Source organism: Podarcis cretensis (genome assembly GCF_951804945.1).
Source record: "Podarcis cretensis genome assembly, chromosome: 5".
Classification (NCBI taxonomy): Eukaryota; Metazoa; Chordata; class Lepidosauria; order Squamata; family Lacertidae; genus Podarcis; species Podarcis cretensis.
The window spans coordinates 36,873,463-36,896,938 of NC_137174.1; the positions used below are offsets into that span (position 1 = coordinate 36,873,463).

The 23,476-nt window shown below is 42.1% G+C and overlaps 1 protein-coding gene and 1 long non-coding RNA gene across 3 annotated transcripts in view; both read left to right on the forward strand.

Annotated features, from left to right (window-relative positions):
• Positions 1–8,686: 8,686 nt before the first annotated feature.
• LOC307216029 lies at positions 8,687–13,369 on the forward strand. Its single transcript, XR_013838890.1, has 2 exons — positions 8,687–9,412; positions 12,982–13,369. It is a non-coding gene; the product is annotated as an uncharacterized lncRNA (long non-coding RNA).
• Positions 13,370–14,474: 1,105 nt separating this feature from the next.
• KIF20B (kinesin family member 20B) overlaps positions 14,475–23,476 on the forward strand; it is a 42,052-nt gene continuing 33,050 nt past the window's right edge. Inside the window, exons 1-9 of one of the 2 annotated variants that reach the window (XM_079976212.1) lie at positions 14,475–14,608; positions 16,644–16,791; positions 17,078–17,164; positions 17,260–17,379; positions 17,558–17,696; positions 18,880–19,064; positions 22,188–22,245; positions 22,494–22,688; positions 22,881–22,992. In XM_079976212.1, the coding sequence (XP_079832338.1) occupies positions 16,645–16,791; positions 17,078–17,164; positions 17,260–17,379; positions 17,558–17,696; positions 18,880–19,064; positions 22,188–22,245; positions 22,494–22,688; positions 22,881–22,992 (1,043 nt within the window). In that variant the 5' untranslated portion in view covers positions 14,475–14,608; position 16,644. The other variant, XM_079976211.1, reaches the window with a different exon arrangement.

The window sequence follows — 23,476 nt, forward strand, 5'->3', positions numbered from 1 at the left end:
AAACTTGCTGGCATATTGAGTGTAGCACCTTAACAGCATCATCTTTTAAAATTTTAAATAGTTCAGCTGGAATACCATCACTTCCACTGGCCTTGTTATTTGCAGTGCTTTCTAGGGCCCATTTAACTTCGCTCTCCAGGATGTCTGGCTCAAGGTCAGCAACCCCACTACCTGGGGTGTACGAGACATCCATATCTTTCTGGTATAATTCCTCTGTGTATTCTTGCCACCTCTTCTTGATGTCTTCTGCTTCTGTTAGGTCCTTACTACTTTTGTCCTTTATTATGGTAATCTTTGAACAAAATGTTCCTTTCATATCTCCAATTTTCTTGAACAGATCTCTGGTTCTTCCCATTCTGTTGTTTTCCTCTATTTCTTTGCATTGCTCATTTAAGAAGGCCTTCTTATCTCTCCTTGCTATTTTTTGGAAATCTGCATTCAATTTCCTGTATCTTTCTCTATCTCCCTCGCATTTTGCTTGCTTTCTCTCCCCCGCTATTTGTAAGGCCTCGTTGGACAGCCACTTTGCTTTCTTGCATTTCCTTTTCATTGGGATGGTTTTCGTTGCTGCCTCCTGTATAATGTTGCGAGCCTCCATCCATAGTTCTTCAGGCACTCTGTCCAGCAGATCTAAATCCTTAAACCTGTTCCTCACTTCCACTGTGTATTCATAAGGGATTTGATTTAGATTGTATCTTACCGGCCCAGTGGTTTTTCCTACTTTCTTCAGTTTAAGCTTGAATTTTGCTATAAGAAGCTGATGATCTGAGCCACAGTCAGCTCCAGGTCTTGTTTTTGCTGACTGTATCGAGCTTCTCCATCTTTGGCTGCAGAGAATATAATCAATCTGATTTCGATGCTGCCCATCTGGTGATGTCCACGTGTAGAGTCGTCTCTTGTGTTGTTGGAAAAGTGTGTTTGTGATGACCAGCTTGTTCTCTTGACAGAACTCTATTAGCCTTTGCCCTGCTTCATTTTGCTCTCCAAGGCCAAACTTGCCAGTTGTTCCTTTTATCTCTTGGTTCCCTACTTTAGCATTCCAATCTCCTATAATGAGAAGAACATCCTTCTTTGGTGTCACTTCTATAAGGTGTTGTAAGTCTTCATAGAATTGGTCAATTTCAGTTTCTTCCGCACCAGTAGTTGGTGCATAAACTTGGATTACTGTTATGTTAAAAGGTCTGCCTTGGATTCGTATCGAGATCATTCTATCATTTTTGAGATTGCAACCCAGTACTGCTTTCGCAACTCTTTTGTTGACTATGAGGGCCACTCCATTTCTTTTGCGGGTTTCTTGCCCACAGTAGTAGATATGATGGTCATCCGAACTAAATTCGCCCATTCCCGTCCATTTTAGCTCACTGATGCCCAGGATGTCAATATTTATTCTTGCCATCTCATTTTTGACCACATCCAACTTACCCAGGTTCATGGTTCTTACATTCCAGGTTCCTATGCAATATTTTTCTTTACAGCATTGGACTTTCCTTTCGCTTCCAGGCATATCCGCAACTGAACGTCCTTTCGGCTTTAGCCCAGCCGCTTCATCAGCTCTGGATCTACTTGTACTTGTCCTCCGCTCTTCCCCAGTAGCATGTTGGACGCCTTCTGACCTGAGGGCTTCATCTTCCAGCGTCATAACTTTTATATGCCTGTTGTCTTTGTCCATGGAGTTTTCTTGGCAGGGATACTGGAGTGGCTTGCCGGTTCCTCCTCCAGGTGGATCACGTTTGGTCAAAACTCTCCACTATGACCTGTTCATCTTGGGTGCCCTGCTCGGCATAGTTCATAGCTTCTCTGAGTTCTTCAAGCCCCTTTGCCACGGCAAGGCAGTGATCCATGAAGGGGGATAGAAAACAGAGGAAGATGGAAAGGAATTGCTGAAACAATTAACAGAAGTGGAATACAAAAAGGGAGGTGTGAGGAGGTCGTTGAAATAAGTGAATGAAAGATAACATATTGAAATTGTTTGATGTGTTTTAAACTGTTTTTGTTTTGTTAGTTTAACGTGTTTGTGTTATGTAGTGTTTTTGTATTGTATTGTATTGTTCATTTTTCTTTTTCTTTCTTTGTTGTTTGTAGTGTTTAAATTGTTGGAAAACTAATAAATATTATTTTCAAAAAACAAAAAAAAAGATTCCGCTAACCCATAAATAATACCTCAGATTAAGAACTTTGCTTCAGGACGAGAACAGAAATCGCTCAGCGACGACGACAGCGGGAGGCCCCATTAGCTAAAATGGTACCTCAAGTTAAGAACAGTTTCAGGTTAAGAACGGACCTCTAGAACGAATTAAGTTCTTAACCAGAGGTACCATTGTAGCTGGGGAGCCTGGCCATTCTTTCATTATAACTACTGGGCTCACACCCTATTCATATCTTAAATGTGCCCTTAAGACAGGATTTGTGAGCAAAGAGACAGTGGGGAGATTTCCCATTTCCTTCAACCTTGTAGAGAAATATTTGAGGTCATTTTGGGAGAGAGAAAATGGTTTCAGGAGTTTTCTGTGGGTTTCAGACATGTATGTGTTTGATTGGTACATTTATGAACATCTAATATATATATGACCTTAAAAATCTTACAACACTTTGTTAGGTTTATTGCTAGTTAATAACTAAGAATATATAGTAGGTTGGTCAGAGCTAATTAGGTAATGGGGATCTCTATGCTTTTGGCCAGGATGACACCTCTCCTGCTGAGGGATGACCCAGATATAAGAAGATTGTATGCATGTGTGTGTGTGTGGAAATGTATTTTGCTCTTTTGGAAGGGGCAGAAGAAATGGAGGCAGATAACTCTGAACTGATGAGGCAGTGCCTGATCTCTTTCTGATTATCTGATGTAGGGTAGCAGATATGCTGCTTTGCCTCTTCTTCTGTTCTACTTATATATAAACAGTCATTTTTCTAGAAAAAGAGGTGCCGGAGCACACCATGAACTTCTTCCTTGTTCTCTTAGAATGGCAATGGTCAGTGGTGTGCAGTGAAATTTTCCATAGGAGAACAGCATGATGTATTGATGTTCTGCACCCAAGCATAGCGCCTCCCTCCATAAGCCAGGCAGAAGCTTCCTGGGCTTTGGGAAGGAGGTGCCAGGGCTCTGACAAGATACTGGAGCCCTTCTGCCTCCTTCGCAAAGCTTTGGGAAGGTGGCAGGAGGGTTCCTGGACCCATTGGAGCATCGCACCTCCCTCCCTAAGCCAAGCAGAAACTTCCTGTTATGTACGGAAGTTCTCACCCTGGGCCAGCAGGGGGATATTGTAGATAGTTTTCACTCAGGTCCACATATGCAAATAGGGGATTGAAAGTGATGTTCAGTGCTTGGATAGTTACAGAAAATGGTTACAGGTGCATTGTAGTGGAGCTCTATATAAGCAGGCTGGCTGAATCCTTCAGTTCAGTTCTGTTCTGGCCTCTGAATAAACAAGAGCTGTTTGAAGAATCGCTGTGTTGTCTGATATGTTCACCCACAACTTAACACTTCCCAGGTTTGGGAAGGAAGACCCAAAGGAGCATTTAGGGGACTAGCTTAGTCCCTCTAGTCCAAAGGTCAGCAACCTTAATCAGAAGATGGGCTGGTTGACACTCTGTCTGTCCGTCGGAGGATGGGCTTGAGCATGTGCGCACGCGTGCTCTTCCGGGTCAGAGGAGTGCCTGTACGCATGCGCACAAGCTATTTCTGGCACACATCTGGGTCAGAGGAGTGCCCGTGTGCAAGCGCCATCAACCCGAAGTCGTTCCCCACGCCGCGCCGGGAAGAGCAGGCAGCAGGAGTCACCATGGGCCGGTTAGACAAGCCTCTTGGGCTACTACCAGCCCATGGGCCTTAGGTTGCCGACCCCTGCTCTAGTCCGCTGACCGCATGCCACAGGAAATGGTGCCCCCCTGAGAGGTGCTGGAACTGAGCTCTGGCTGAAAAAAAGCCCCTGTATATAAAACAAATATTATAAAGGTACTGTAAGTCTGCTGCAGTGTTCTCTTATCCAAAGAATGCTAAACCTGTACCAGTTCCCCTATCACTGTTTGCAGCTGTGGAAAGTGCACTGCCTTATATGCAACACATCCCTAATAATATTTTCTTATGTTCCTACTTGGAAGTAAGCCTGCTGAGTTCAATAGGACTTTATCCCTCCTTAAAATGCCTATGATTGCAGGCTAAATCACGGAATGAAGTGTGAAGTGGGTCTTTTCACACCTGATATACTTGGTGTGGGTGTTTATGTGGTCTTTATATAGAAGCCGTATTATCTAAATGACAGTCATCAAAGCAATCTGCTTATAAAAAAATAAAATCCACTTCTCTCCTCATTGGTGTAACTGTATGTAAATAGTACTCCTCTTTATCCAAACATCCCTGGTTTTATCCAAACAAATCTGAAGGGTTGCAGATCTCTCTTACACCATGCAGATGAACAAAATGTTGTAGAGTTTGCTACCGTGTTGACATGAATGCATCAGTCAGTGTAATATCTTAGCACAGTATGAATACAAATACATTTGAAGATTTGATTCCCAGCATTTACTGTGAAAACTGTATTTTCCAGTATTTAAATGGCTATACTTCTTTCCTGCTATTAGAAGGGGCTGTGCTTTCCCATACAAATGCACACCTGCTTTCCTTTAACTCTGCAGCAGGCCATTTACTTGGCTCCTACTGTGAACCTTAGGTCTGTGTTTCTCATCTACATAGGTAATTTTGGAACAGATAAATAGGAATGGTACTAATGTGTGTAAGTCAGCTTCCACCACTCAGATCTAATACCATGTGTGTACTTGTCACTCTCCTGGGCTTTCATAACACTGCATAGTACTGTTACAGTAAGTCAGCGTTACTCAACAGGACAATGCAGATGATTGGCTTACTAAGCAGTTACGCGCAAACCAATATATGTACGTCTTACACTTCAACAGAGGAATCTTTACTGATCTAGAAGGAAACACTACTGATTTATAACTGAATATGTACATTTCCACATGCTTAGATGTGTGTGTCTATCTGTATGTCTGTCTGTCTGTCTTCCTATATGCATATATGATGTAAGTCTGCCTAGAAAGCTAATTGGGTATTTAGTTTCATTGAGCCCAAGCCTTATATGAGAGGGAGAAAAACTTTTTTCCCATTCAATTTTATACACTTATGCTGCCTTCTCTTACTAAATGATGTTCTAGGGACATAGTTCCAACCTGGTATGTTAAATAGATACACACATTAAATGGATTTGGGGTTGGGGTGGTAGACTTGATGACCCCCAGTTTCCCTTCCAAATCAGTAATTCAGACTGTTAAGATTGGAGACTGGGGAAGTATCTGCTGAAGTGGTCAAGCCTGTTAAGGCAACTTACTTTAATAGCTTTGGGGCCTGCCTCTTAAGACAGCAAAGAAATTTCGATTGCCAGGATGTCAACAAAGAAATTTCGATTGCCAGGATGACCCAGTGATATGTTACCATGGGAACTAAACAGTTACAAGTCAATTGTTTTTCAATACAGGACCATGTCAAGGATCAGTAGCAGATCAAGCACAGATTGCAGTTTGAGGAGAGACAAACCACTGGCCTTGGGCTCTGAAAAGCAATCAGAATCTTAGAGTCCTGGCTAAGATATTCTGAGAAAAGGAGATTTGGGCAGCATTGGGAGTGTTAAAAGCTGTGTTTCCACCTTTGCTCAATTGGAGTATTTGTAAATAAATACGAATATTTCACAATACCATAAGCCTCCTGTGACCTCCTTTCTAAGGGAAGCCAAGCCTGGGAAAGCACTGCTCCCCTAGAGCTTTTCCCTTTTGATGAGGGGGAATCTTGGGGATCAAAGACGAGAGAAGAAGAATTCTGCTGACACAATGTGGGGTATCATCCTACGCGTCAAGATTCACAGACCCTGATCAGTAAGCCACAAATTAATTTGCATATTGCATCTTTGTTCCATTGCTATGCAGTAAGCCCACAACTTGACTGCACTGAACTTGTGCACATTCAGCTTTACATGCTTAATAATAATAATAATAGTTTAAATGGGGCAGGCATCCAGGAAAACCCCACCATTGAACTGAATGTGTTTTGACCATACACAATTTTGGCTTTGGGTGTGATCTCTGGAATGCAACCCCTGTGTAAGTTGCAGAGTTAAAGTAAGGCATACTATGATTTTCCTGACACATTATATGAGGCCATTGACCATGCTTGCTGGGGCTGATGGGAGTTGTAGTATAGCAACATCTGGGGGAACAAATGTTCTCCACCCTTGCCTTATACTTTAACAACTTTACTTGAGATGGCATGCATAGCTCAGTTGGTAAAGCATGGGACTCTTAATCTCAGGATCCATTAAGCAAAATATTACTGCATTTTCAGGAAGTTAGACAACATTACTTCCACGGTCCCTTCTAACTCCACAATTCTACGATACTTCTGACTTCAACACTGCAAGCTGATATATGTCGACACAAAAATAAGCTACGTTGACTTAGGTGGGAGTTAACTCCTGGTATTGGCATCTGTCTTTCTTGGGAGACAATGGAGGAGTGCACCTTTGGGGTGGAGTTAAACTGTTGGCAGGTTACAGCGCCTGCTGTGGCTGTAGAGACCATTACGGGAGAGACATGTTTTCTTGCGGATAGAGCAGATGAAGGTGTCTGGCTGTGCTGCTGCAGATGCACCATAGCATTTCTTCTCCCTGCACTCCTCCCAGCGGTCATTCCTAGGTAAGTGAGTATAGGACTGCAGCCTAAGAATCTGAAGTATTTGTTTTGCCATCTTTGAATCTGAAGTTTCGGTTTAAATCATAGTTACATACAGTGGTACCTCAGTTTAAGAACAGCCCTGTTCTTATTTTACTAACTCTGCAAAACCGGAAGTAGTGGCCCGGTTTGTTAACTTTACCTTGGTCTAAGAACAGAAGCCTAACGGTAGAAGGGCACCAGTGGTGGGAGGCCTCATTAGGGAAAGTGTGCCTTGGTTTAAGAATGGTTTTGGTTTAAGAACAGACTTCTGGAATGGATTAAGTTCATAAACCGAGGTACCACTGTACTGTACTTCCCTTACTGAAATCACACTAATGAGAGTTAAAACAATGCAGCAGATGCCTGAGTCGTTTTATACCCTGCATCTCAAAAATGGTAATTAGGCACCAAGTTCCCAAAGATATTGCACGAGGCTAACTTCTCTTGCATTGTTTGGGGCTTCCAGACCTCTGGCTGCAGGCTAGGTCAAAACAAGCGTAACAGGTGCAACATATACTTGCAACACCCAGGAACCAAAAATATTTCCCCAGAGCATTTCATGTGAGTTATTCTTATGCAATGCCAACTTGAGAGAGTGAATCGTGTTCTGGAAAGCAATTTTAATAAGTAGCATTCATGCGCCTTCTCAAATGACAGAGAAAGCACTGTGTAGGGCAGATAATTACAAAAAGAACTTGCTACAGTTACTAGCAAATCTATGCTCCAAGAATTACCATTCCTTTCCATTTTACTCTCTCTGCATTACTGCAGACTTATAATGCTACTTATACATTTCTGTTCAATAGATTATACTATGCCTTAGCGGGACAACACTTCTTGCCATTTCTGCTCACTGAGTTATATATATTCAACCTTTCATAGCCTGTTTTTCTTTCTTTCTAAGGAACAAACATACTGACTGATCTCTGCTGCTACACTTCCAAGGCAGAGATCATGCCTTCTTGTCTGACTCTCAGACCTTGCGCACCTGGCAGATGAAGTTCCACCCGGCACTGACAGCAAGGAGGCATCATTCAGTTAGGATTTTATTAATGCCACTGTAGTTTTATTTTTGGCCTTTTACAGGGACCCATCTGCCATTATATTTATTCTGCCTGAAAAGCAAGTTAAAGAAAAACATAATAACATTAATTTTGTTTCATAGATTATACTATGCCTTAGTGGGACAACACTTCTTGCCATTTCAGCTCACTGAAATTTACAGCCTTCTATAGCCTGTTCTTCCTCTCTTTCTAAGGAATGAACAAACCTTTTTGGGGGATCTCAAAGAAAAACACATCTACAACTAAATTCTATTTAAATTTACAATATATTTTTTCCTATAATACTGAAACATTTATTTTTACAGCTTTCAGTTTTTTTAAAAAAACACACACAACATAATAAAATAAAGCTGAACGTCCATTCGGCATCAAGATCTATATTTAAAATAAGGGTTTTCCTCCTAATACTTCAGAAGATTGCCATTTTTTACTTGTAAGGTAATAAAAGCTTTCTGGGAGATGATATATAATGAAATGAAAAAAAGTTTTTTAAAAAACCTTTGTTAAGAAACCAGAAGCTTTTTTAAAATTAGTAATTACAGGTACCAACATACCAAAGGAGCAGAAAAGACTTTTTACGTATGGAACAACTGCCGCCCGGATGTTATTAGCCCAGAGTTGGAAAGAAGACAAAGTCCCTACCAGAGAAGAATGGCAAACCAAACTGATGGACTATGCCGACATGGCAAAGCTGACTGGAAAACTCAGAAGAGGATAAAATATTTATAAAAGAATGGGAAAAAATTATAAGTTATTGTAAGCAGATGGAAACAAGAGCAGGATTTTGACTCAGTTGTAGTGAAACCCCCTACTATGAGCAATACGGTTTGATAAAGAAATTGGAGTACGGATGAATATGCAGTTGTAGATGTTTAAAATAAGACTCCATGGAGGGGGTGGGGGGGAAGTCTCAAGATTCAGAGAATCTTCTTATACAGATTCTAGTTTTTACTAGTTTGTGCTTATTTGTACTTTGTATTTCTAAAACCAATAAAAAATATATTTTAAAAATTGCCCCTTTTTTGTCTTTGTGAACATTCACGTGTAGTGCAATGTAATTTGGCTTTTAAATCACCAAAGATCCCAGTTGGACTGTTCTGAAAATGCCTACTGTTTGCAGTCCTTGATTTCCAGGAGTAAAGACGATCTTCTTCTGCGTCATCACTTGTTTGATTTTTAGCCTGCCAACTAGACAGAGTCCACAGGATGATGAAGAAACTTCTTGTAATGAGAAATACCCCATTTATGTCAGCAGTTGTCTTCTCATTGCATCAGTTGCTTCCATGGTGAGCAATGTTGCACATCCCCTGTGCTGTTGAACATCTACATCTACTCACAGTCAACACTGCTCCTTGCAACATCTGCATTTATTCCATCCAAATATGTGAGTCAGCATCTAAGCAGCCATTTGTCAATAGGGGTGGGCTGGTAATTAAATCCACCTGGTTACACTCACTCCATGAATGAAATATGACCATGGCTGTAAGCTCCCCATCAGCATAGAAGGGCAGTAGTCAACTAAATACTTGTGCCAGCGCAAGGAGTAGCACCAGTGCCACAGGATTTGCCCCCTCTCCTCCCACATTTGAGGAGGGATATTGGTTTGACAGCTTCCATCCTTTCCTAACCTGGTGAGGATAAGGTTCTTTTTCCAGGGAAGAACTTTTATTTATATATAGAATTTATATCCTGTTCAGCACAAGTGATCCTGGGGCAGTTTACAAGAATTTAAATTACAATAACTAGTACAGTGGTACCTCGGGTTGCATACGCTTCCGGTTACATACGCTTCAGGTTACAGACTCCGCTAACCCAGAAATAGTGCTTCAGGTTAAGAACTTTGCTTCAGGATGAGAACAGAAATTGTGCTCCGGCGGTGCGGCGGCAGCAGGAGGCCCCATTAGCTAAAGTGGTGCTTCAGGTTAAGAACAGTTTCAGGTTAAGTACGGACCTCTGGAACGAATTAAGTACTTAACCTGAGGTACCACTGTAAAGAGAATAGTTAAGATGCGAGGAGAAATCATGGTCACCAATCTACATTTAAATATTACCAGTAGCCTGGCCATGCTGCCCTTGCACAGCAGGTCTTCCGCTGACACCAAATGACAAAGCAGCTGCCGATGAAGCTCAGGAGGAAGAACCATTTGTAACTGAATGCCCAGACTTCTGTCCGTGAGGACACTGCCAGAAGAGGCTCCCCAGCTGATATCAAGGCTTGGACAGAGCTATATGAGATAAAGGCTTCCTACATACACTAGCCTCCTAAGTTATTTAGGGCTTCCTAAACTTTGATCTAGGCCCAGTGACCAACAGGCAGCAAGTGCAGGTCTTTTGAGAGCCAGTATTATTTGATCTCTCATAGATATGCCCATCAAGAGTCTGGCTGCTGCATTTTTCACCAGCTGCAGTTGCTTAAGGACAGAAGTGAGTTGGACTAATCTACTCAGGAGGTTACTACTGCACAGATCACTGTGGCAAAATATCTCTGTTCAGGAACAGCTGAAACTGAAAAGATCAGGGTCCCAATTTGCATTATCACCAAGATGCTAGCAACAGCCACCTCAATGTATTATTCAGGGTGGCGGGGTAAACAAAATCAACAGCAACCAGCTTTAGAGTTGCTTCTTTTTAATTAATTCCCTGACAGTATGAGTCAGCCAGTCATCACCTCTAATTTTATAGTAACTGTGATGAAGCTGGCCTATATTCATCATGGCTTCTAAGGTTTGGTCAGGTTGGTGATTAACAATGCCCAAATTCTTTTTATTTTAGACTGTTGTTACCAGAAACAAATAATAGTCCAAAATGTTTATAGCATGTTGTTGTTGTTTGGTCATTTAGTCGTGTCCAACTCTTTGTGACCCCATGGACCAGAGCATGCCAGGCACTCCTGTCTTCCACTGTCTCCCGCAGTTTGGTCAGACTCATGTTGGTAGCTTCGAGAACACTGTCCAACCATCTCGTCCTCTGTCGTCCCCTTCTCCTTGTGCCCTCAATCTTTCCCAACATCAGGGTCTTTTCCAGGGAGTCTTCTCTTCTCATGAGGTGGCCAAAGTACTGGAGCCTCAGTTTATAGCATAAATACATCTAAACAGTAGAGCCATATATTACAATGCATGATAATACCAAATCCTAGGTACCGGTGAGGATTCCTATTATTACCTCACCCTAGGGTTAGAGATTGATACTTTTAGGGCCCCAAATGGGGAAGTCAAGGGAAGTTGGTGGTATTTATAAGACACACTCATGCTTATAATATTTCCTTCCTCCTTTTCTTTTTTGAGGTGAGACAGATGATGTATTGTTGTCCAATCTGCTAGTTGAAGAAAGTAGCTTCGCTAACCCTCATGGTAGAATCATGGCATGGGGGAAATAGCCAACTTACCCATGTGAATATGTAGTGTCAACAAAGAAACCAGCAAAGGTTCTAGATTGAGTAACATTAATGAAATATTTTATTAGGGTTCCTCCCACACTGGAAAAAAAAATGCTGCATAATGACCTTTAATCACTTCACCTTATAGGATGGTGTAAGGCATTAGTCCTACACCCACTTACCTGGGAACAAGTTCTTCTGAACTCCCTGGGAGTGACTTCTCAAAAAGACGTGTATAAAACCCAGCAAAACATATTAGCAAATGTGATCAATTGGTGGTACTTGGGGTCAATTCCTTTTAATATTAGATTACACAGGGGACACCACCTTTGCAAACAGAATGAATGTTATATCAGTGCTATTTTACTGATGCTTTGTAATTGTTTTATAGATGATTTGTTAATTATGCTACACTATTTATGTTGTAATGTTCTATTAAGTTATTGTTATTTATTGTTTGTAAGCCACTTTGTGACTCCACCCATTCTGGGGTTTTGTTTAACTATAAAAGATAAAAATGTTACTTTAAGGCAAAATAACTACTGAAGGAAGTTTGCTTAAATGAGCATCAATAGCTTTTGTTGGCTGGTGGCCATTAGGCTCACGTCAGTACCATTTGATAAGATCCTAAATAAATTACCCTAATCTGTAAAGCAACATTAGTTTCCCCCCAAAAGCAATCAGCATGTAGCTGTTGTGCACCCAAAGTTGCAGCTTCCTAACCAGTTGCAAAACTCTTATTTTGTATCCTTAGATAACCAGATTACAGCTGCTAAACTATTACTTCACAGAGCCTAGCTCCATGTTTGCAAGTTATAAGCCACATTGGTTAACCTTTTCACACCCATAATCCTTAGTAATGTTATAGAAACTAAGGGGGTTTACTTCTGTTGCCCAAGTCCATGATTAGACAGAGATGAATGGAGGCAGGATGCAGTGAAAAGCAAGGCAGGTCCTTATTTTTCTGTTGCAACAGAGTTCCCTCCCCTCTTTGAAGGAGGCAACAGAGACACAGAACAATGATGTGCAAGCTCCTATAGAAAGACTTTGAAAATTGTTACCCTGTTGACATTGTAACATAAGAGGGTACAATTTTAGCTATTTGCACGAATGTGTGAGTTATTTCAGGCTCAAAGAGACCTTAAACCTGTACAAAAAAGTGACCCCAAAAAAATTATTTCAAAATTAACTTATTTTATAACTACACAAAACAACCTACTTATTTTTAAAACATAACAAGTACATGGTTAGCCCATTCTACAACAAAAGTATGATACACGTGATAGTTGTGGTTTGCGCGCTACGGCTTATGGAACCTACCGGGAATGAAATGACAAAAATTTACTTTTGAGTGGTCAGTGACCCTTTTCTGTCGCACTTCATACCTTATTTTGAAAGAGACCACAATTAGCTTAATTTTGATACCAAAATAAGCCCAGTCGGTTGAAAAGTAAGCGAAACAGGAGGTTTTTTCTAAACTGATGCAGAAATTTCAAAAAATTCTCCTGTGCCCAATTTTGTACCAAAAAATCTTTAAAAATTAATTTGAGGTTAACTCATAGGTATCTTACACACATATTTTTTTTTAAAGAAAATCTGAATCATGAGAGCACAGTCAAGTATTAAAATCATTTGGCGTGGAATGCAGAAATAAAGTAAATAATCAATTCACCAAATCTAGAATGTGGGAGGCCACTTTATCTAAATCATATAATTCGGTATTTGAACGATTGGTATTAATAATTGTATTATAAATTGGTATTGTTATAATGAGGCTATTATTGGATTGTAATTCAAAACTAATGATTTTTTTTTAAAAAAAAGAATCTTGCCAGACTGGATTTGCAGGGAATATTTGCAAGTGAAAAGACAATTGTAAAGTTTTCCCTATCCTCCTACTGCAGAGAAATATTTGAGGTTCTTTTGGGAGAGAGAAGTTGTAAGGAGGATTTCCTGGCGAAATGATTTGTTTCTAATGCATGTTAACTCAAAAAGGGAGCTTATAAAAGGCCTGTTTTTCAATATATAGTGCATGATACGTTCAATGATCTGTTGTTACTCTAAAATACACAAGTGAAAATTGTTAAGTCGCATGGAAATGAGTGCTTAATTTAATGCTCGTTATTGTACTGCTCTTCTGCAATAGAAAAACCTTCAGATCAACCAACTAGTTTAAATTCTGCCTTTCTCGCCCCTACCCTGTCCCGTCCCCCCCATTAAAAAAGACAATTCCAAGAGTAGTAAGTTAATAGGCAGGTCAAAGATCCCAGGGGAGAGAAGCAAAAAACACACCAGGGCATGTTCGAGCTGGATTGTCTCCATACCTTACCATTCATTAACCAATCCCTTACGCCTGAATCAAACTCTCGGCTCAACTAAGTGTTCAGAACGAAACTCTGAAGCCTTCTAACTTGACTCGCGTCAGGCATCTTAACAAATAATGATCCTCCGAGCAACAAAATGATAACAACAACAGCAACAATAATAATAATTTATTATGCATATCCCGCCCAGATGGCTGGGTTTCCCCAGCCACTCTGGGCAGCTCCTAACAGAATATTAAAAACACGATAAAATATCAAACATTAAAAACTTCCCTGAAGGCAGGCCTTCAGAAATCGTCAGATAGTTGTGTATTTCCTTGACATCTGATGGGAGGGCGTTCCACAGGGCGGGCGCTCCCACTGAGGAGGCCTTCTGCCGTTCAGACATGCAGCAGGAGGCCTTCACGTGCAGTGGTACCTCGGGTCACATACGCTTCAGGTTACAGACTCCGCTAACCCAAAAATAGTGCTTCAGGTTAAGAACTTTGCTTCAGGATGAGAACAGAAATCGGGCTCCGGAGGCGCGGCGGAAGCAGGAGGCCCCATTTGCTAAAGTGGTGCTTCAGGTTAAGAACAGCTTCAGGTTAAGAACGGACCTCCGGAACGAATTAAGTACTTAACCCAAGGTACCACTGTATTTGGGACTACAAATACTCCACGTATTCGGGCCGCGGTTTCGTGGTCCAGGAAACACCAGGAGGGTAACCAGCTTGGCAGAGGCATTTCTCCGCTTCCCTTTATTTATATCGGACTTGAGAGCGCACGGAGCCCAAGAACGAGCCCGAGCCCCAAACCCTGGTTCCAAACGAAGCCCTGCCTGCTGCCCTGAGCTAAGCCAGCCGCTGTTCCCACGTGCGCGTTCGCACCCCACCGCTTTCCGCGTCTCCTGCCTTCCGAGAGACACCCAGGCGAAGCTGCCACCCCTACCGTCAACAATCCTTCCTTAGTTCCCGGATGGACGCGGAGCCTCTTGGGATTCGTAGTCTTTCGCCGCGCCCAACGGGCTCCTTATACAGAGAAGCGGCGGGACGCTGCCAGGCCTCCGCGACTACATTTCCCAGCGTGCTCGTCGACGCGGGCGGTTGGCTCCCATGAGCCTCGGCGGCGAGGTTTGAAAAAGAGCGCAGGTGAGCTTCTTTAGCTGGGGCGGCGAGGCCGTTGCCGCTTTTAGGGGCGGTTGTGCGCTTAACGGGGCGAGAAGGGGTGCCGTTGGCTGGGGCGCCGTCCCTGGGATAGGATTGATTTCTTCTGTTTCGTTGCGGGAGACCAGCTGGTTCTCGCACCCGATTGTATGTCGTTTTAAAAGTAAGTAGATAAATGGTGGCTCTGCCTTTGCCCCGTTCGGTCTGCATTCGGGTCCGGAGTCCCGGCATACTTTATTATCAAAACCAAAGCTGAGCTGGTAGCAAGCCTGTCGTTGCAGGCATCGTTGCATTATATCTTATGTTTTTGAAATAACGCACCTGCGCTTTGAATCCGAATCTTGGTAGTGCAAAAAAAGAAAGAAAGAAAGAAAGAAGCACGCCAGACTTTACTAGAGATGAAATTTTGAAGCCATGGGGGAGAAAAACAGCTTTCATTTTCCTGAAGCAAATTCACAGGACAATTGGGGAGGAAAACAAACCCACAGTGCCGTGTTGTTGTTTTTTAAAGCACTCCTTACATATCAAAAGCCACTTGAGGAATAGAATGATCATGTCTGGTTTATTAAAAGTACAGTTTATTCAGGCGATAGTGGCTGTGCATCTGACCCACAGGAGCCCCTGCTAACATGCTAAATCTGTATTTTCACTCTAAGTCTGTAGGTCACTTTAAATACATGTAAATCGGAGGTATGGCATAGGATGCGCTCAGTGTTTTGCTACAGCTGCACATTTGTGGAATATCAGCATCGTTGCTGGGCCATCGTACCTGAAACTTGACCATGTTTCTTTATCTAGGCTTTTGGTCCTTAATTTGTAGTGTTTTAAATACTTGTTACCTCTTTTCAGAGGTTGGGATGTGTTAAGCCTGCCTTTTATATTACGGGTGTGTTTTTCGGTTTTTAATTTGTTTTGGTTTCATAGTACTTTTTTTCGGGACGCGGGTGGCGCTGTGGGTAAAACCTCAGCGCCTAGGACTTGCCGATGGCATGGTTGGCGGTTCGAATCCCCACGGCGGGGTGCGCTCCCGTCGTTCGGTCCCAGCGCCTGCCAACCTAGCAGTTTGAAAGCACCCCCGGGTGCAAGTAGATAAATAGGGACCGCTTACCAGCGGGAAGGTAAACGGCGTTCCGTGTGCTGCGCTGGCTCGCCAGATGCAGCTTGACACGCTGGCCATGTGACCTGGAAGTGTCTGCGGGGACAGCGCTGGCTCCCGGCCTATAGAGTGAGATGAGCACACAACCCTAGAGTCTGGCAAGACTGGCCCGAATGGGCAGGGGTACCTTTACCTTTACAGTGGTGCCCCGCAAGACGAATGCCTCGCAAGACGAATGCCTCGCAAGACGAAAAACTCACTAGACAAAAGGGTTTTCCGTTTTTCGAGGTGCTTCGCAAGACGAATTTCCCTATGGGGTTGCTTCGCAAGACGAAAACGTCTTGTGGGTTTGCTTCCTTTTTCTTAAAGCCATTAATACCCGGGGAATCCGCGCTCCGCAAGACGAAAAAATCGCAAGACGAAGCAACTCGCAGAACGAATTAATTTCGTCTTGCGAGGCACCACTGTACATAGTACTTTTTAACTTTGCACTCTTTTGTAAGTTTATTTGGGTTACTTTTTGTGTAAAAACAACAACAAGACACTTGAAGGACTATGGCACTAAATTGGCCTTCTCAATATGGTGTCCACTGTCCACCAGATGTTTGGATTACAAGTCCTGACAACCTTGGGAATAGCCAGCACTTCAAGTAGTTGTACTCCGAAACATCTGATGGGCACCAGGTTGATGATGACTCTGTTAAACTGTACTGTAGCTGTGCCCATTTTTTCACTCTCCTCTCCTTTTCTGCAAGGAAAGTTCAGACAAACAGGACAAGGCAACTCTAAAATCTGATTAATACTTACAATCTGACATATGAGTTCACATGATGAAGAAATTTGTGTAGAGGTCCAAATTTCATGTTATTGGATGTTCCATTCAAGCAACTCTCCCCCCCCCCCCCGCTTTGTCTTCTTTAATAGGATGGAGTCTAATTTGGATAAGCCATCAATGCTTAGACCATCCTTTATTTCTGCTGTTGAATTGTCCCCAAGAATTATCCCTGTGGATGTTAGTGACATTAGGAAGAATCTCTATAGTGATTTATCATCAATCTCTGATATAAGCCAGGTAAGGGAATTGGACGACTCCAAGTGATAATGGCAATGTCTATTGTACTGTACTTGTGAAAGTGATCCACGCAGAAATGGCTGAGGTGGATGTGATGTCTTGGAATACTCAGTTGCTCATGGAATTAAACAGTTTGTAGTCGAGCTTCTGTGTCGGAAGTTGTTCCCCATGTAGAATAACTTAGCTGTGTATAGTCTATTGAGATTAAAGGCTCATAAAACCAAGAGCCTTGAGTATATGGCAATATTGTTGGACAGCACTGTGGTTTTACTCTTTCCCTCTGTAGAGAGAGAGCTTGGAATCCAGAGAACGCATTCATGTTTGCCTGCGCATTAGACCGTTGATGCAGTCAGAAAAGGAAGGTGATTCTCAGGTGTGATTTAAAAATAAATTCTAAAAGCAAAATTTGTTTAAGAATGCCATCTGCTGAACTAAAAATATCTATTATCTATCTCCCCTTTCTTACAGAATTGTATTTCTGTTCTTGACGCATCAAGTGTTATATTAAAAGCTCCCAAGTCTTCCAAGGTATTCCGGCTTAGTGAAAAAAACTTGCAGCAATTGGTGCAGAAATTTACTTTTTCACAGGTAAATAAAGTGTAAAGGGCTATTGGCGACTCATAACCCTTAGTATGGAAACTTTGCACATAATAATGCTTGAATACTTCTCACTGATTTGAAAAGCTTAATAAAATATAGTCTTGAAAGAAATTGTCTGGAATTTCAGTATGGAAAGCCATAAAATATCTTCTTATTAACTTTTTAGGTATTTGGCCCTGAAACAACCCAGGAAGAACTCTTTGAAGGGACTGTGAAGCAGCCAGTGCAAGACTTCCTGAAGGGACACAGTCGCCTTGTATTTACCTATGGTGTTACAAATGCTGGGAAAACATATACATACAAAGGTACTACTGAGCATCCATATTTCTCTGGACAAAATGTTAACTTGAGTTCCGTGTTACTTGTGTATGCTCTGTGTCATCAAACTGTGTGCTATAGTTATTTCAACTCTCTGAACTACTTATTTTTATTTGGAATATGTGTATAATATGATGTTTTAAAAAATGCATTTTGAATTGGAACATAGGAAACTGGTTTTGTAACCCCGTGTAGTAGTAGTAGTAGTAGTAGTAGTAGTAGTAATAGTAATAATAATTTATTATTTATACCCCACCCATCTGGCTGGGTTTCCCCAGCCACTCTAGGCTGCTTCCAACATAATATTAAAAATACAATAAAACATCAAACATTAAAAACTTCCCTAAAAAAGGATGCCTTCAGATGTCTTCTAAATGTCAGACAGTTGTTTATTTCTTTGACATCTGATGGGCCCTCTAGGTACTCTAAAGCAGGGGTCAGCAACCTTTTTCAGCTGTGGGCTGGTCCACCGTCCCTCAGACCATGTGGTGGGCCAGACTATATTTTGGGGGGAAAAGGAACGAATTCCTACACCCCACAAATAACCCAGAGATGCATTTCAAATAAAAGCACACATTCTACTCATGTAAAAACACTGATTCACAGACCGTCCTCAGGCCGGATTGAGAAGGTGATTGGGTTGCATCCGGCCCACGAGCCTTAGGTTGCCTACCCTTGCTTTAAAGGGTTGTTCCGATCCCTGCCCCCTGAAATATGAGTGAATGGAATAGATCTAAGTATGAACAGCACAAATGGATTTCTAGTTGACCGCCTATATGGGTTTTCCAAGGGTGGGGGAGGGATTACTACATTCAATTGACTTGATCTGTTTTAGCATTTCTGTTTTAGTAAAGAAAACTGAAAGCGCATACTGTGATAATTTTATGCTCTGTATAAATATTTCAAACTTTTCCAATAGCCAAAAGTATTTGAAATGAAATACTTGACTTCGGTGAGTAGGGGTAAAGCGTATTCAGTGTGGTTTAAATGTTGCTTTCCAAAATGGGGGTTGAATATATTTTTATTGGAATGCTGATTCAATCACCTTGTGCTTACTCCAAGGGTAGCTCTAATTCCACATGTATACAGTTCATGTTGCCTCCTTGCCCCCTTTTCCTGATTCTGCTCCAAAAGAGTGTTCAAAGTTCTGTCAAATCGTCCTTATGACAGGTACTAATGAAGATGGTGGCATTCTCCCAAGGGCGCTGGAGATGTTGTTTAAGCGCATCCAAGGCAAACTGTATTCAGAGATGGATCTCAAACCCCATCGTTGCCGAGAACACAGAAGGCTGACTAAAGAAGAAATCAGAGAAGAAATGTCTGTCAAATGCTCACTTCTCCGTCTTATAAAAGAGGTGTGTCAATTTAGAATGCAATCCTGAATACTTACTAGGGATTTAAGCCCCACTAAATCAGTTGGACAGATTTAGAATTATGATAAATTTTAATAACAGCCATTTGTAAAGAAACTGAAAATGGTTGTGTATGTGTGTGTTTTTGTATGTATGTATACATATACACAGGGACGCAGGTGGCGCTGTGGGTTAAAGCCTCAGCGCCTAGGGCTTGCCGATCGAAAGGTCGGCGGTTCGAATCCCTGCGGCGGGGTGCGCTCCCGCTGCTCGGTCCCAGCGCCTGCCAACCTAGCAGTTCGAAAGCACCTCCGGGTGCAAGTAGATAAATAGGGACCGCTTACCAGCGGGAAGGTAAACGGCGTTTCCGTGTGCGGCTCTGGCTCTGGCCAGAGCAGCGATGTCACGCTGGCCACGTGACCCGGAAGTGTCTCCGGACAGCGCTGGCCCCCGGCCTCTTAAGTGAGATGGGCGCACAACCCCAGAGTCTGTCAAGACTGGCCCGTACGGGCAGGGGTACCTTTACCTTTACCTTTATACATATACACATATTACAAAAATTCACTATGCTCTGACCAGAGTTTTCCATGTTGGTGTGATGGTTTTTTTGGCTGTGGGAATTCTTACCTATTTGGCAGAGACTCATTGAGATTAATGGACCACTTGGCCATGTCCATTCATTTGGTGAGTCAACTCTGAGTAGGATTCACATTAGCTGCAACCCATGTGCGTGCTGTGATTGTCCAAAATGCCAGAGAATCTGCTGTGCTTCTGCCTTTACCTTTTCTGCAGTTTGACGTATCTTCATACATTTCTGTTCAGTTTTGTAGAATCTCAGTTCAAGAATAAAAGGTGATTTGACCATGTTAAATACATAAAGAGAAAAAAAAATCCCTGCCTTTCAGTGACAAATCATATCCGAGGTGCCATAATAAATAGTCTATATTGCAACAAAGTATATTGTCAATGTGATACCAGTAGTAGAGAGTGGCATAATAAAAACCACATGGGCACCACATATTATGTAATTATCAAAGCTGTTTGTACAGAATATAAAGGGCAAGCAGGTGTGTCCATTGAATTTTGCAGAGGCGGAAGCAGGAGCTGGCCTCATCCTGACGTTGCTATGCTAGTTGTACATGCATGGGCACTTCCCTTTGAAGGTTGCTTCACCATGATTAGGACCCCATTGACAGGATTCACTTAATGAAACCTATCGGCAGAATCTTAGCGCAGTGGGGCTCCCATCGCCTTCTCATCCCCCCCATGGCCACTTGAAATTGCCTTATGGGGGTCGGGAGAATCCTGGTACAGTGCTTGGTGGGAGGGGAGATTGTTCTGCCTGTCAAGCTGGGATGCTTGCACAGATGAGACATTTCTAATAGTGTCATTTTGAATTCCAGCCTAAGTGCGTACCACTCTTTGACACTAACTGGGGGGGGGGGTCGGGGAACTGCCAGGGGAATCCTACCAGCGGGGGTGGGGGGAGGAAGAAAGAGCTTATTGTTGGAGATGGGATTGTAGCACAGCCCCACAACATTTTTTTTTAAACACAATAGGCCTCAAATTTGTTTGTGCTACACATAATTATTTATTGATAAAATTACATTGGAACTTGGAAAACGAAAAGAAACGACTCCTACCATTACGTGATTTATATAATAAAAAGCGGCTACTTTATAATATGATCATGGGGCACCCAGAAAGTATAAAACAATGCAGCTGCATAAGAACATCAATCATTCACAAAATATAAATGAGCCTCTTACATATGTACAAACTCAATGAGAGGTGTGAGCTTGCTTTTGCCAGGAAATCTCATTTATATTAGGTCCAGTTTGAGGCAAACAAACTCTCATCTCATCAATGCAAATAAGTCTTTCTCTTTTCTGATCTTCCATATTTGTCAGAGTTGAAAATGCCTGTTCACAATATTATGTCATGGAGAACTGTAGAAGAGTAGCCAATGCTATTCTCCAGCGCTCTGTTCGAATGGTGATTCTGGATCACAGCTAGCATTGTCCTCAATATCACTTGATGCTCTCGTTTTGAAAATATATTTATCCATATTCTACACATAGATAGATGGGTACTATACTACACTCAAATGATTAAATGTTTCTTTGGGTGTCCTTGAATCTTCCCACATTTGCCATCCTCTCCTGCCACACCCTTTGAAAACAACTGCCATAGGCCATGTTGTCTGGGGCTGATTGGACCTGGCGGCCAACAACTTATGGAGGGCACCATGTTGAGTTCCAGCTAATGTAACATTGCTTCGTCACAGAGGTCCATCCCTGTACTGTCCATGCTTCCTTCCTATGCCATTGTTCAAACTTTTTTTTTAAAAAAATATTGCCTGACCAGCATGCAACGGTTATCAAAAAAACAGGAACAAAGGAAGCTGCCTTATATCATTGGTCTAGCTAGCTCAGTATTGTCTACACTGACTGGCAGCAGCTCTCCAGGGGTCCAGGCAGAGGAAATCCCCATCCCTGCTGGCGACTGAACCTGCATTTGCAAAGCCGATGCTGTCCCACTGAGCCATCGTACCTTCTCAAGTGCTAAGTATGCTCTGGTACGAATACCGTCTTGTTATGGAAATTGTGGCATGAGTTGGAATCTGCTTCATCAGGTGCATGAGAGGAGGAAGAAAACTTGATGATCCAAAGGCAAAAAAATACAAGAAATAGCTGTAGGTGTTTCCATTGCTATGCAGAGCATAAACTCAGCAGCCTCATGTTTGAACTTTTCTGGAGGAGCTGTGGAATTGTGGTATTTCCATGGAGATTGAAATGTTCTTCCACTGACTTCTGAATTGTTAACATATCCAGATTACTTTGTGAGCTACACAAAGTGGGTTCTGGCCCATGAATGCTTATTCCTTCGGCCCTTAAAGTGCCATACAATGCTGCTGTTGCAGCAGCAGCAGCAGCAGCAGCAGCAGCAGACTCGTATAGGTATGCGTGGTAAGGCTTGCTATGGTTACCATAGAAATGGCAATTTCATTGCAATGATCCATTAGCACATCCTAATTTTCCAGTCCTGCCATAGAAAATATGATAGATGATAGTATCAGTAGAACATCTAGGATAACCCATATTTTGTTTCTGTCTTAATTTTCAGGTTGATTATTCAAGTGTCGTTAATGGGAATCGCAGTGGAATTGCTGATAATTCTGATGGTAAGTTACGTATCCGAAAGCCAAAATTAGGCTCCATAAATTCAGCGTGCACTATTGCCAGTAAGTAATGCTGAAATGAGACTTCCTCTGATACTTTGAAAAGCTGTCATTTTCCAACCTTGGATCTTGTGCTGCAAATAACAATGCTGTCTGAACAATGTTCAGTGCTATTGAAGCAGCCTGTTTTAAATCACATTGAGATGGACTCACTTCAGCAAAATGTTAATGCCACTCCATTGTTCCAACAGAGTTGGATGAACTAGCGAAAGAAGCTGAACAATCTAATGTGGATGAAGGGAGAGGTGCAAAATTCTCCATCTGGGTTTCGTTCTGTGAAATTTATAATGAGTGCATTTACGACCTGCTGCTCCCAGTGTCCAATGATAGAAGAAGGAAGGTGTTGCGTCTGTCACAGGATGTAAAAGGCTGTTCATATGTTAAAGGTGACAAATATCTTAAATCTTTGGTAACCAGTTTCAGTAGCCTTAAGGTGTCCTGCTTATTCAGTGCCCAGGCTGTGTGCAAACTAGCTTTTAATTCAGTGTAATGCTCCTAACTCACATTCTTATTTCCCTTAATTTCTTGCTTTAATTCTTGTTCAGTGGTGAATAATGAACCATTTCTATTTCTTGAAGATCTACAATGGATTCAGGTTTCAAATTTCAAAGAAGCTTTTAAGCTCATGCAACTAGGCCTGAAACATCAGAGTTTTGCTTCCACAAAACTGAATGCCAATTCCAGTAGAAGGTAAGAGGCCGATAGTAAAATTAGGATATGTTCAATGTGTAGTAGCATAATGGTTCACTTTCAGCTTTTACTTGCAAGTTTATGCAACACAGACTTGTTAAAGTAATTCCCAGTACCTAAGGATCCCTACACCGTTCTTGCTCAGATGTGTTTCTTGAAACAATCACCCACATGCTTGTATCTTGTGCTGAACTTTGGGGCTTTTAATTATGTGAAGTTTTCTGTGATTTAATAAATAGTAATGGGTAGGTGATTCCTTGGAGATCCAATGTGATTTTTAATGTTAAGTACAGTAAGCACTTACGGGACGCAGGTGGCGCTGTGGGTTAAAGCCTCAGCACCTAGGACTTGCCAATCGAAAGGTCGGCGGTTCGAATCCCTGCAGCGGGGTGCTCCCAGTGCCTGCCAACCTAGCAGTTCGAAAGCACCTCCGGGTGCAAGTAGATAAATAGGGACCGCTTACTAGCGGGAAGGTAAACGGCGT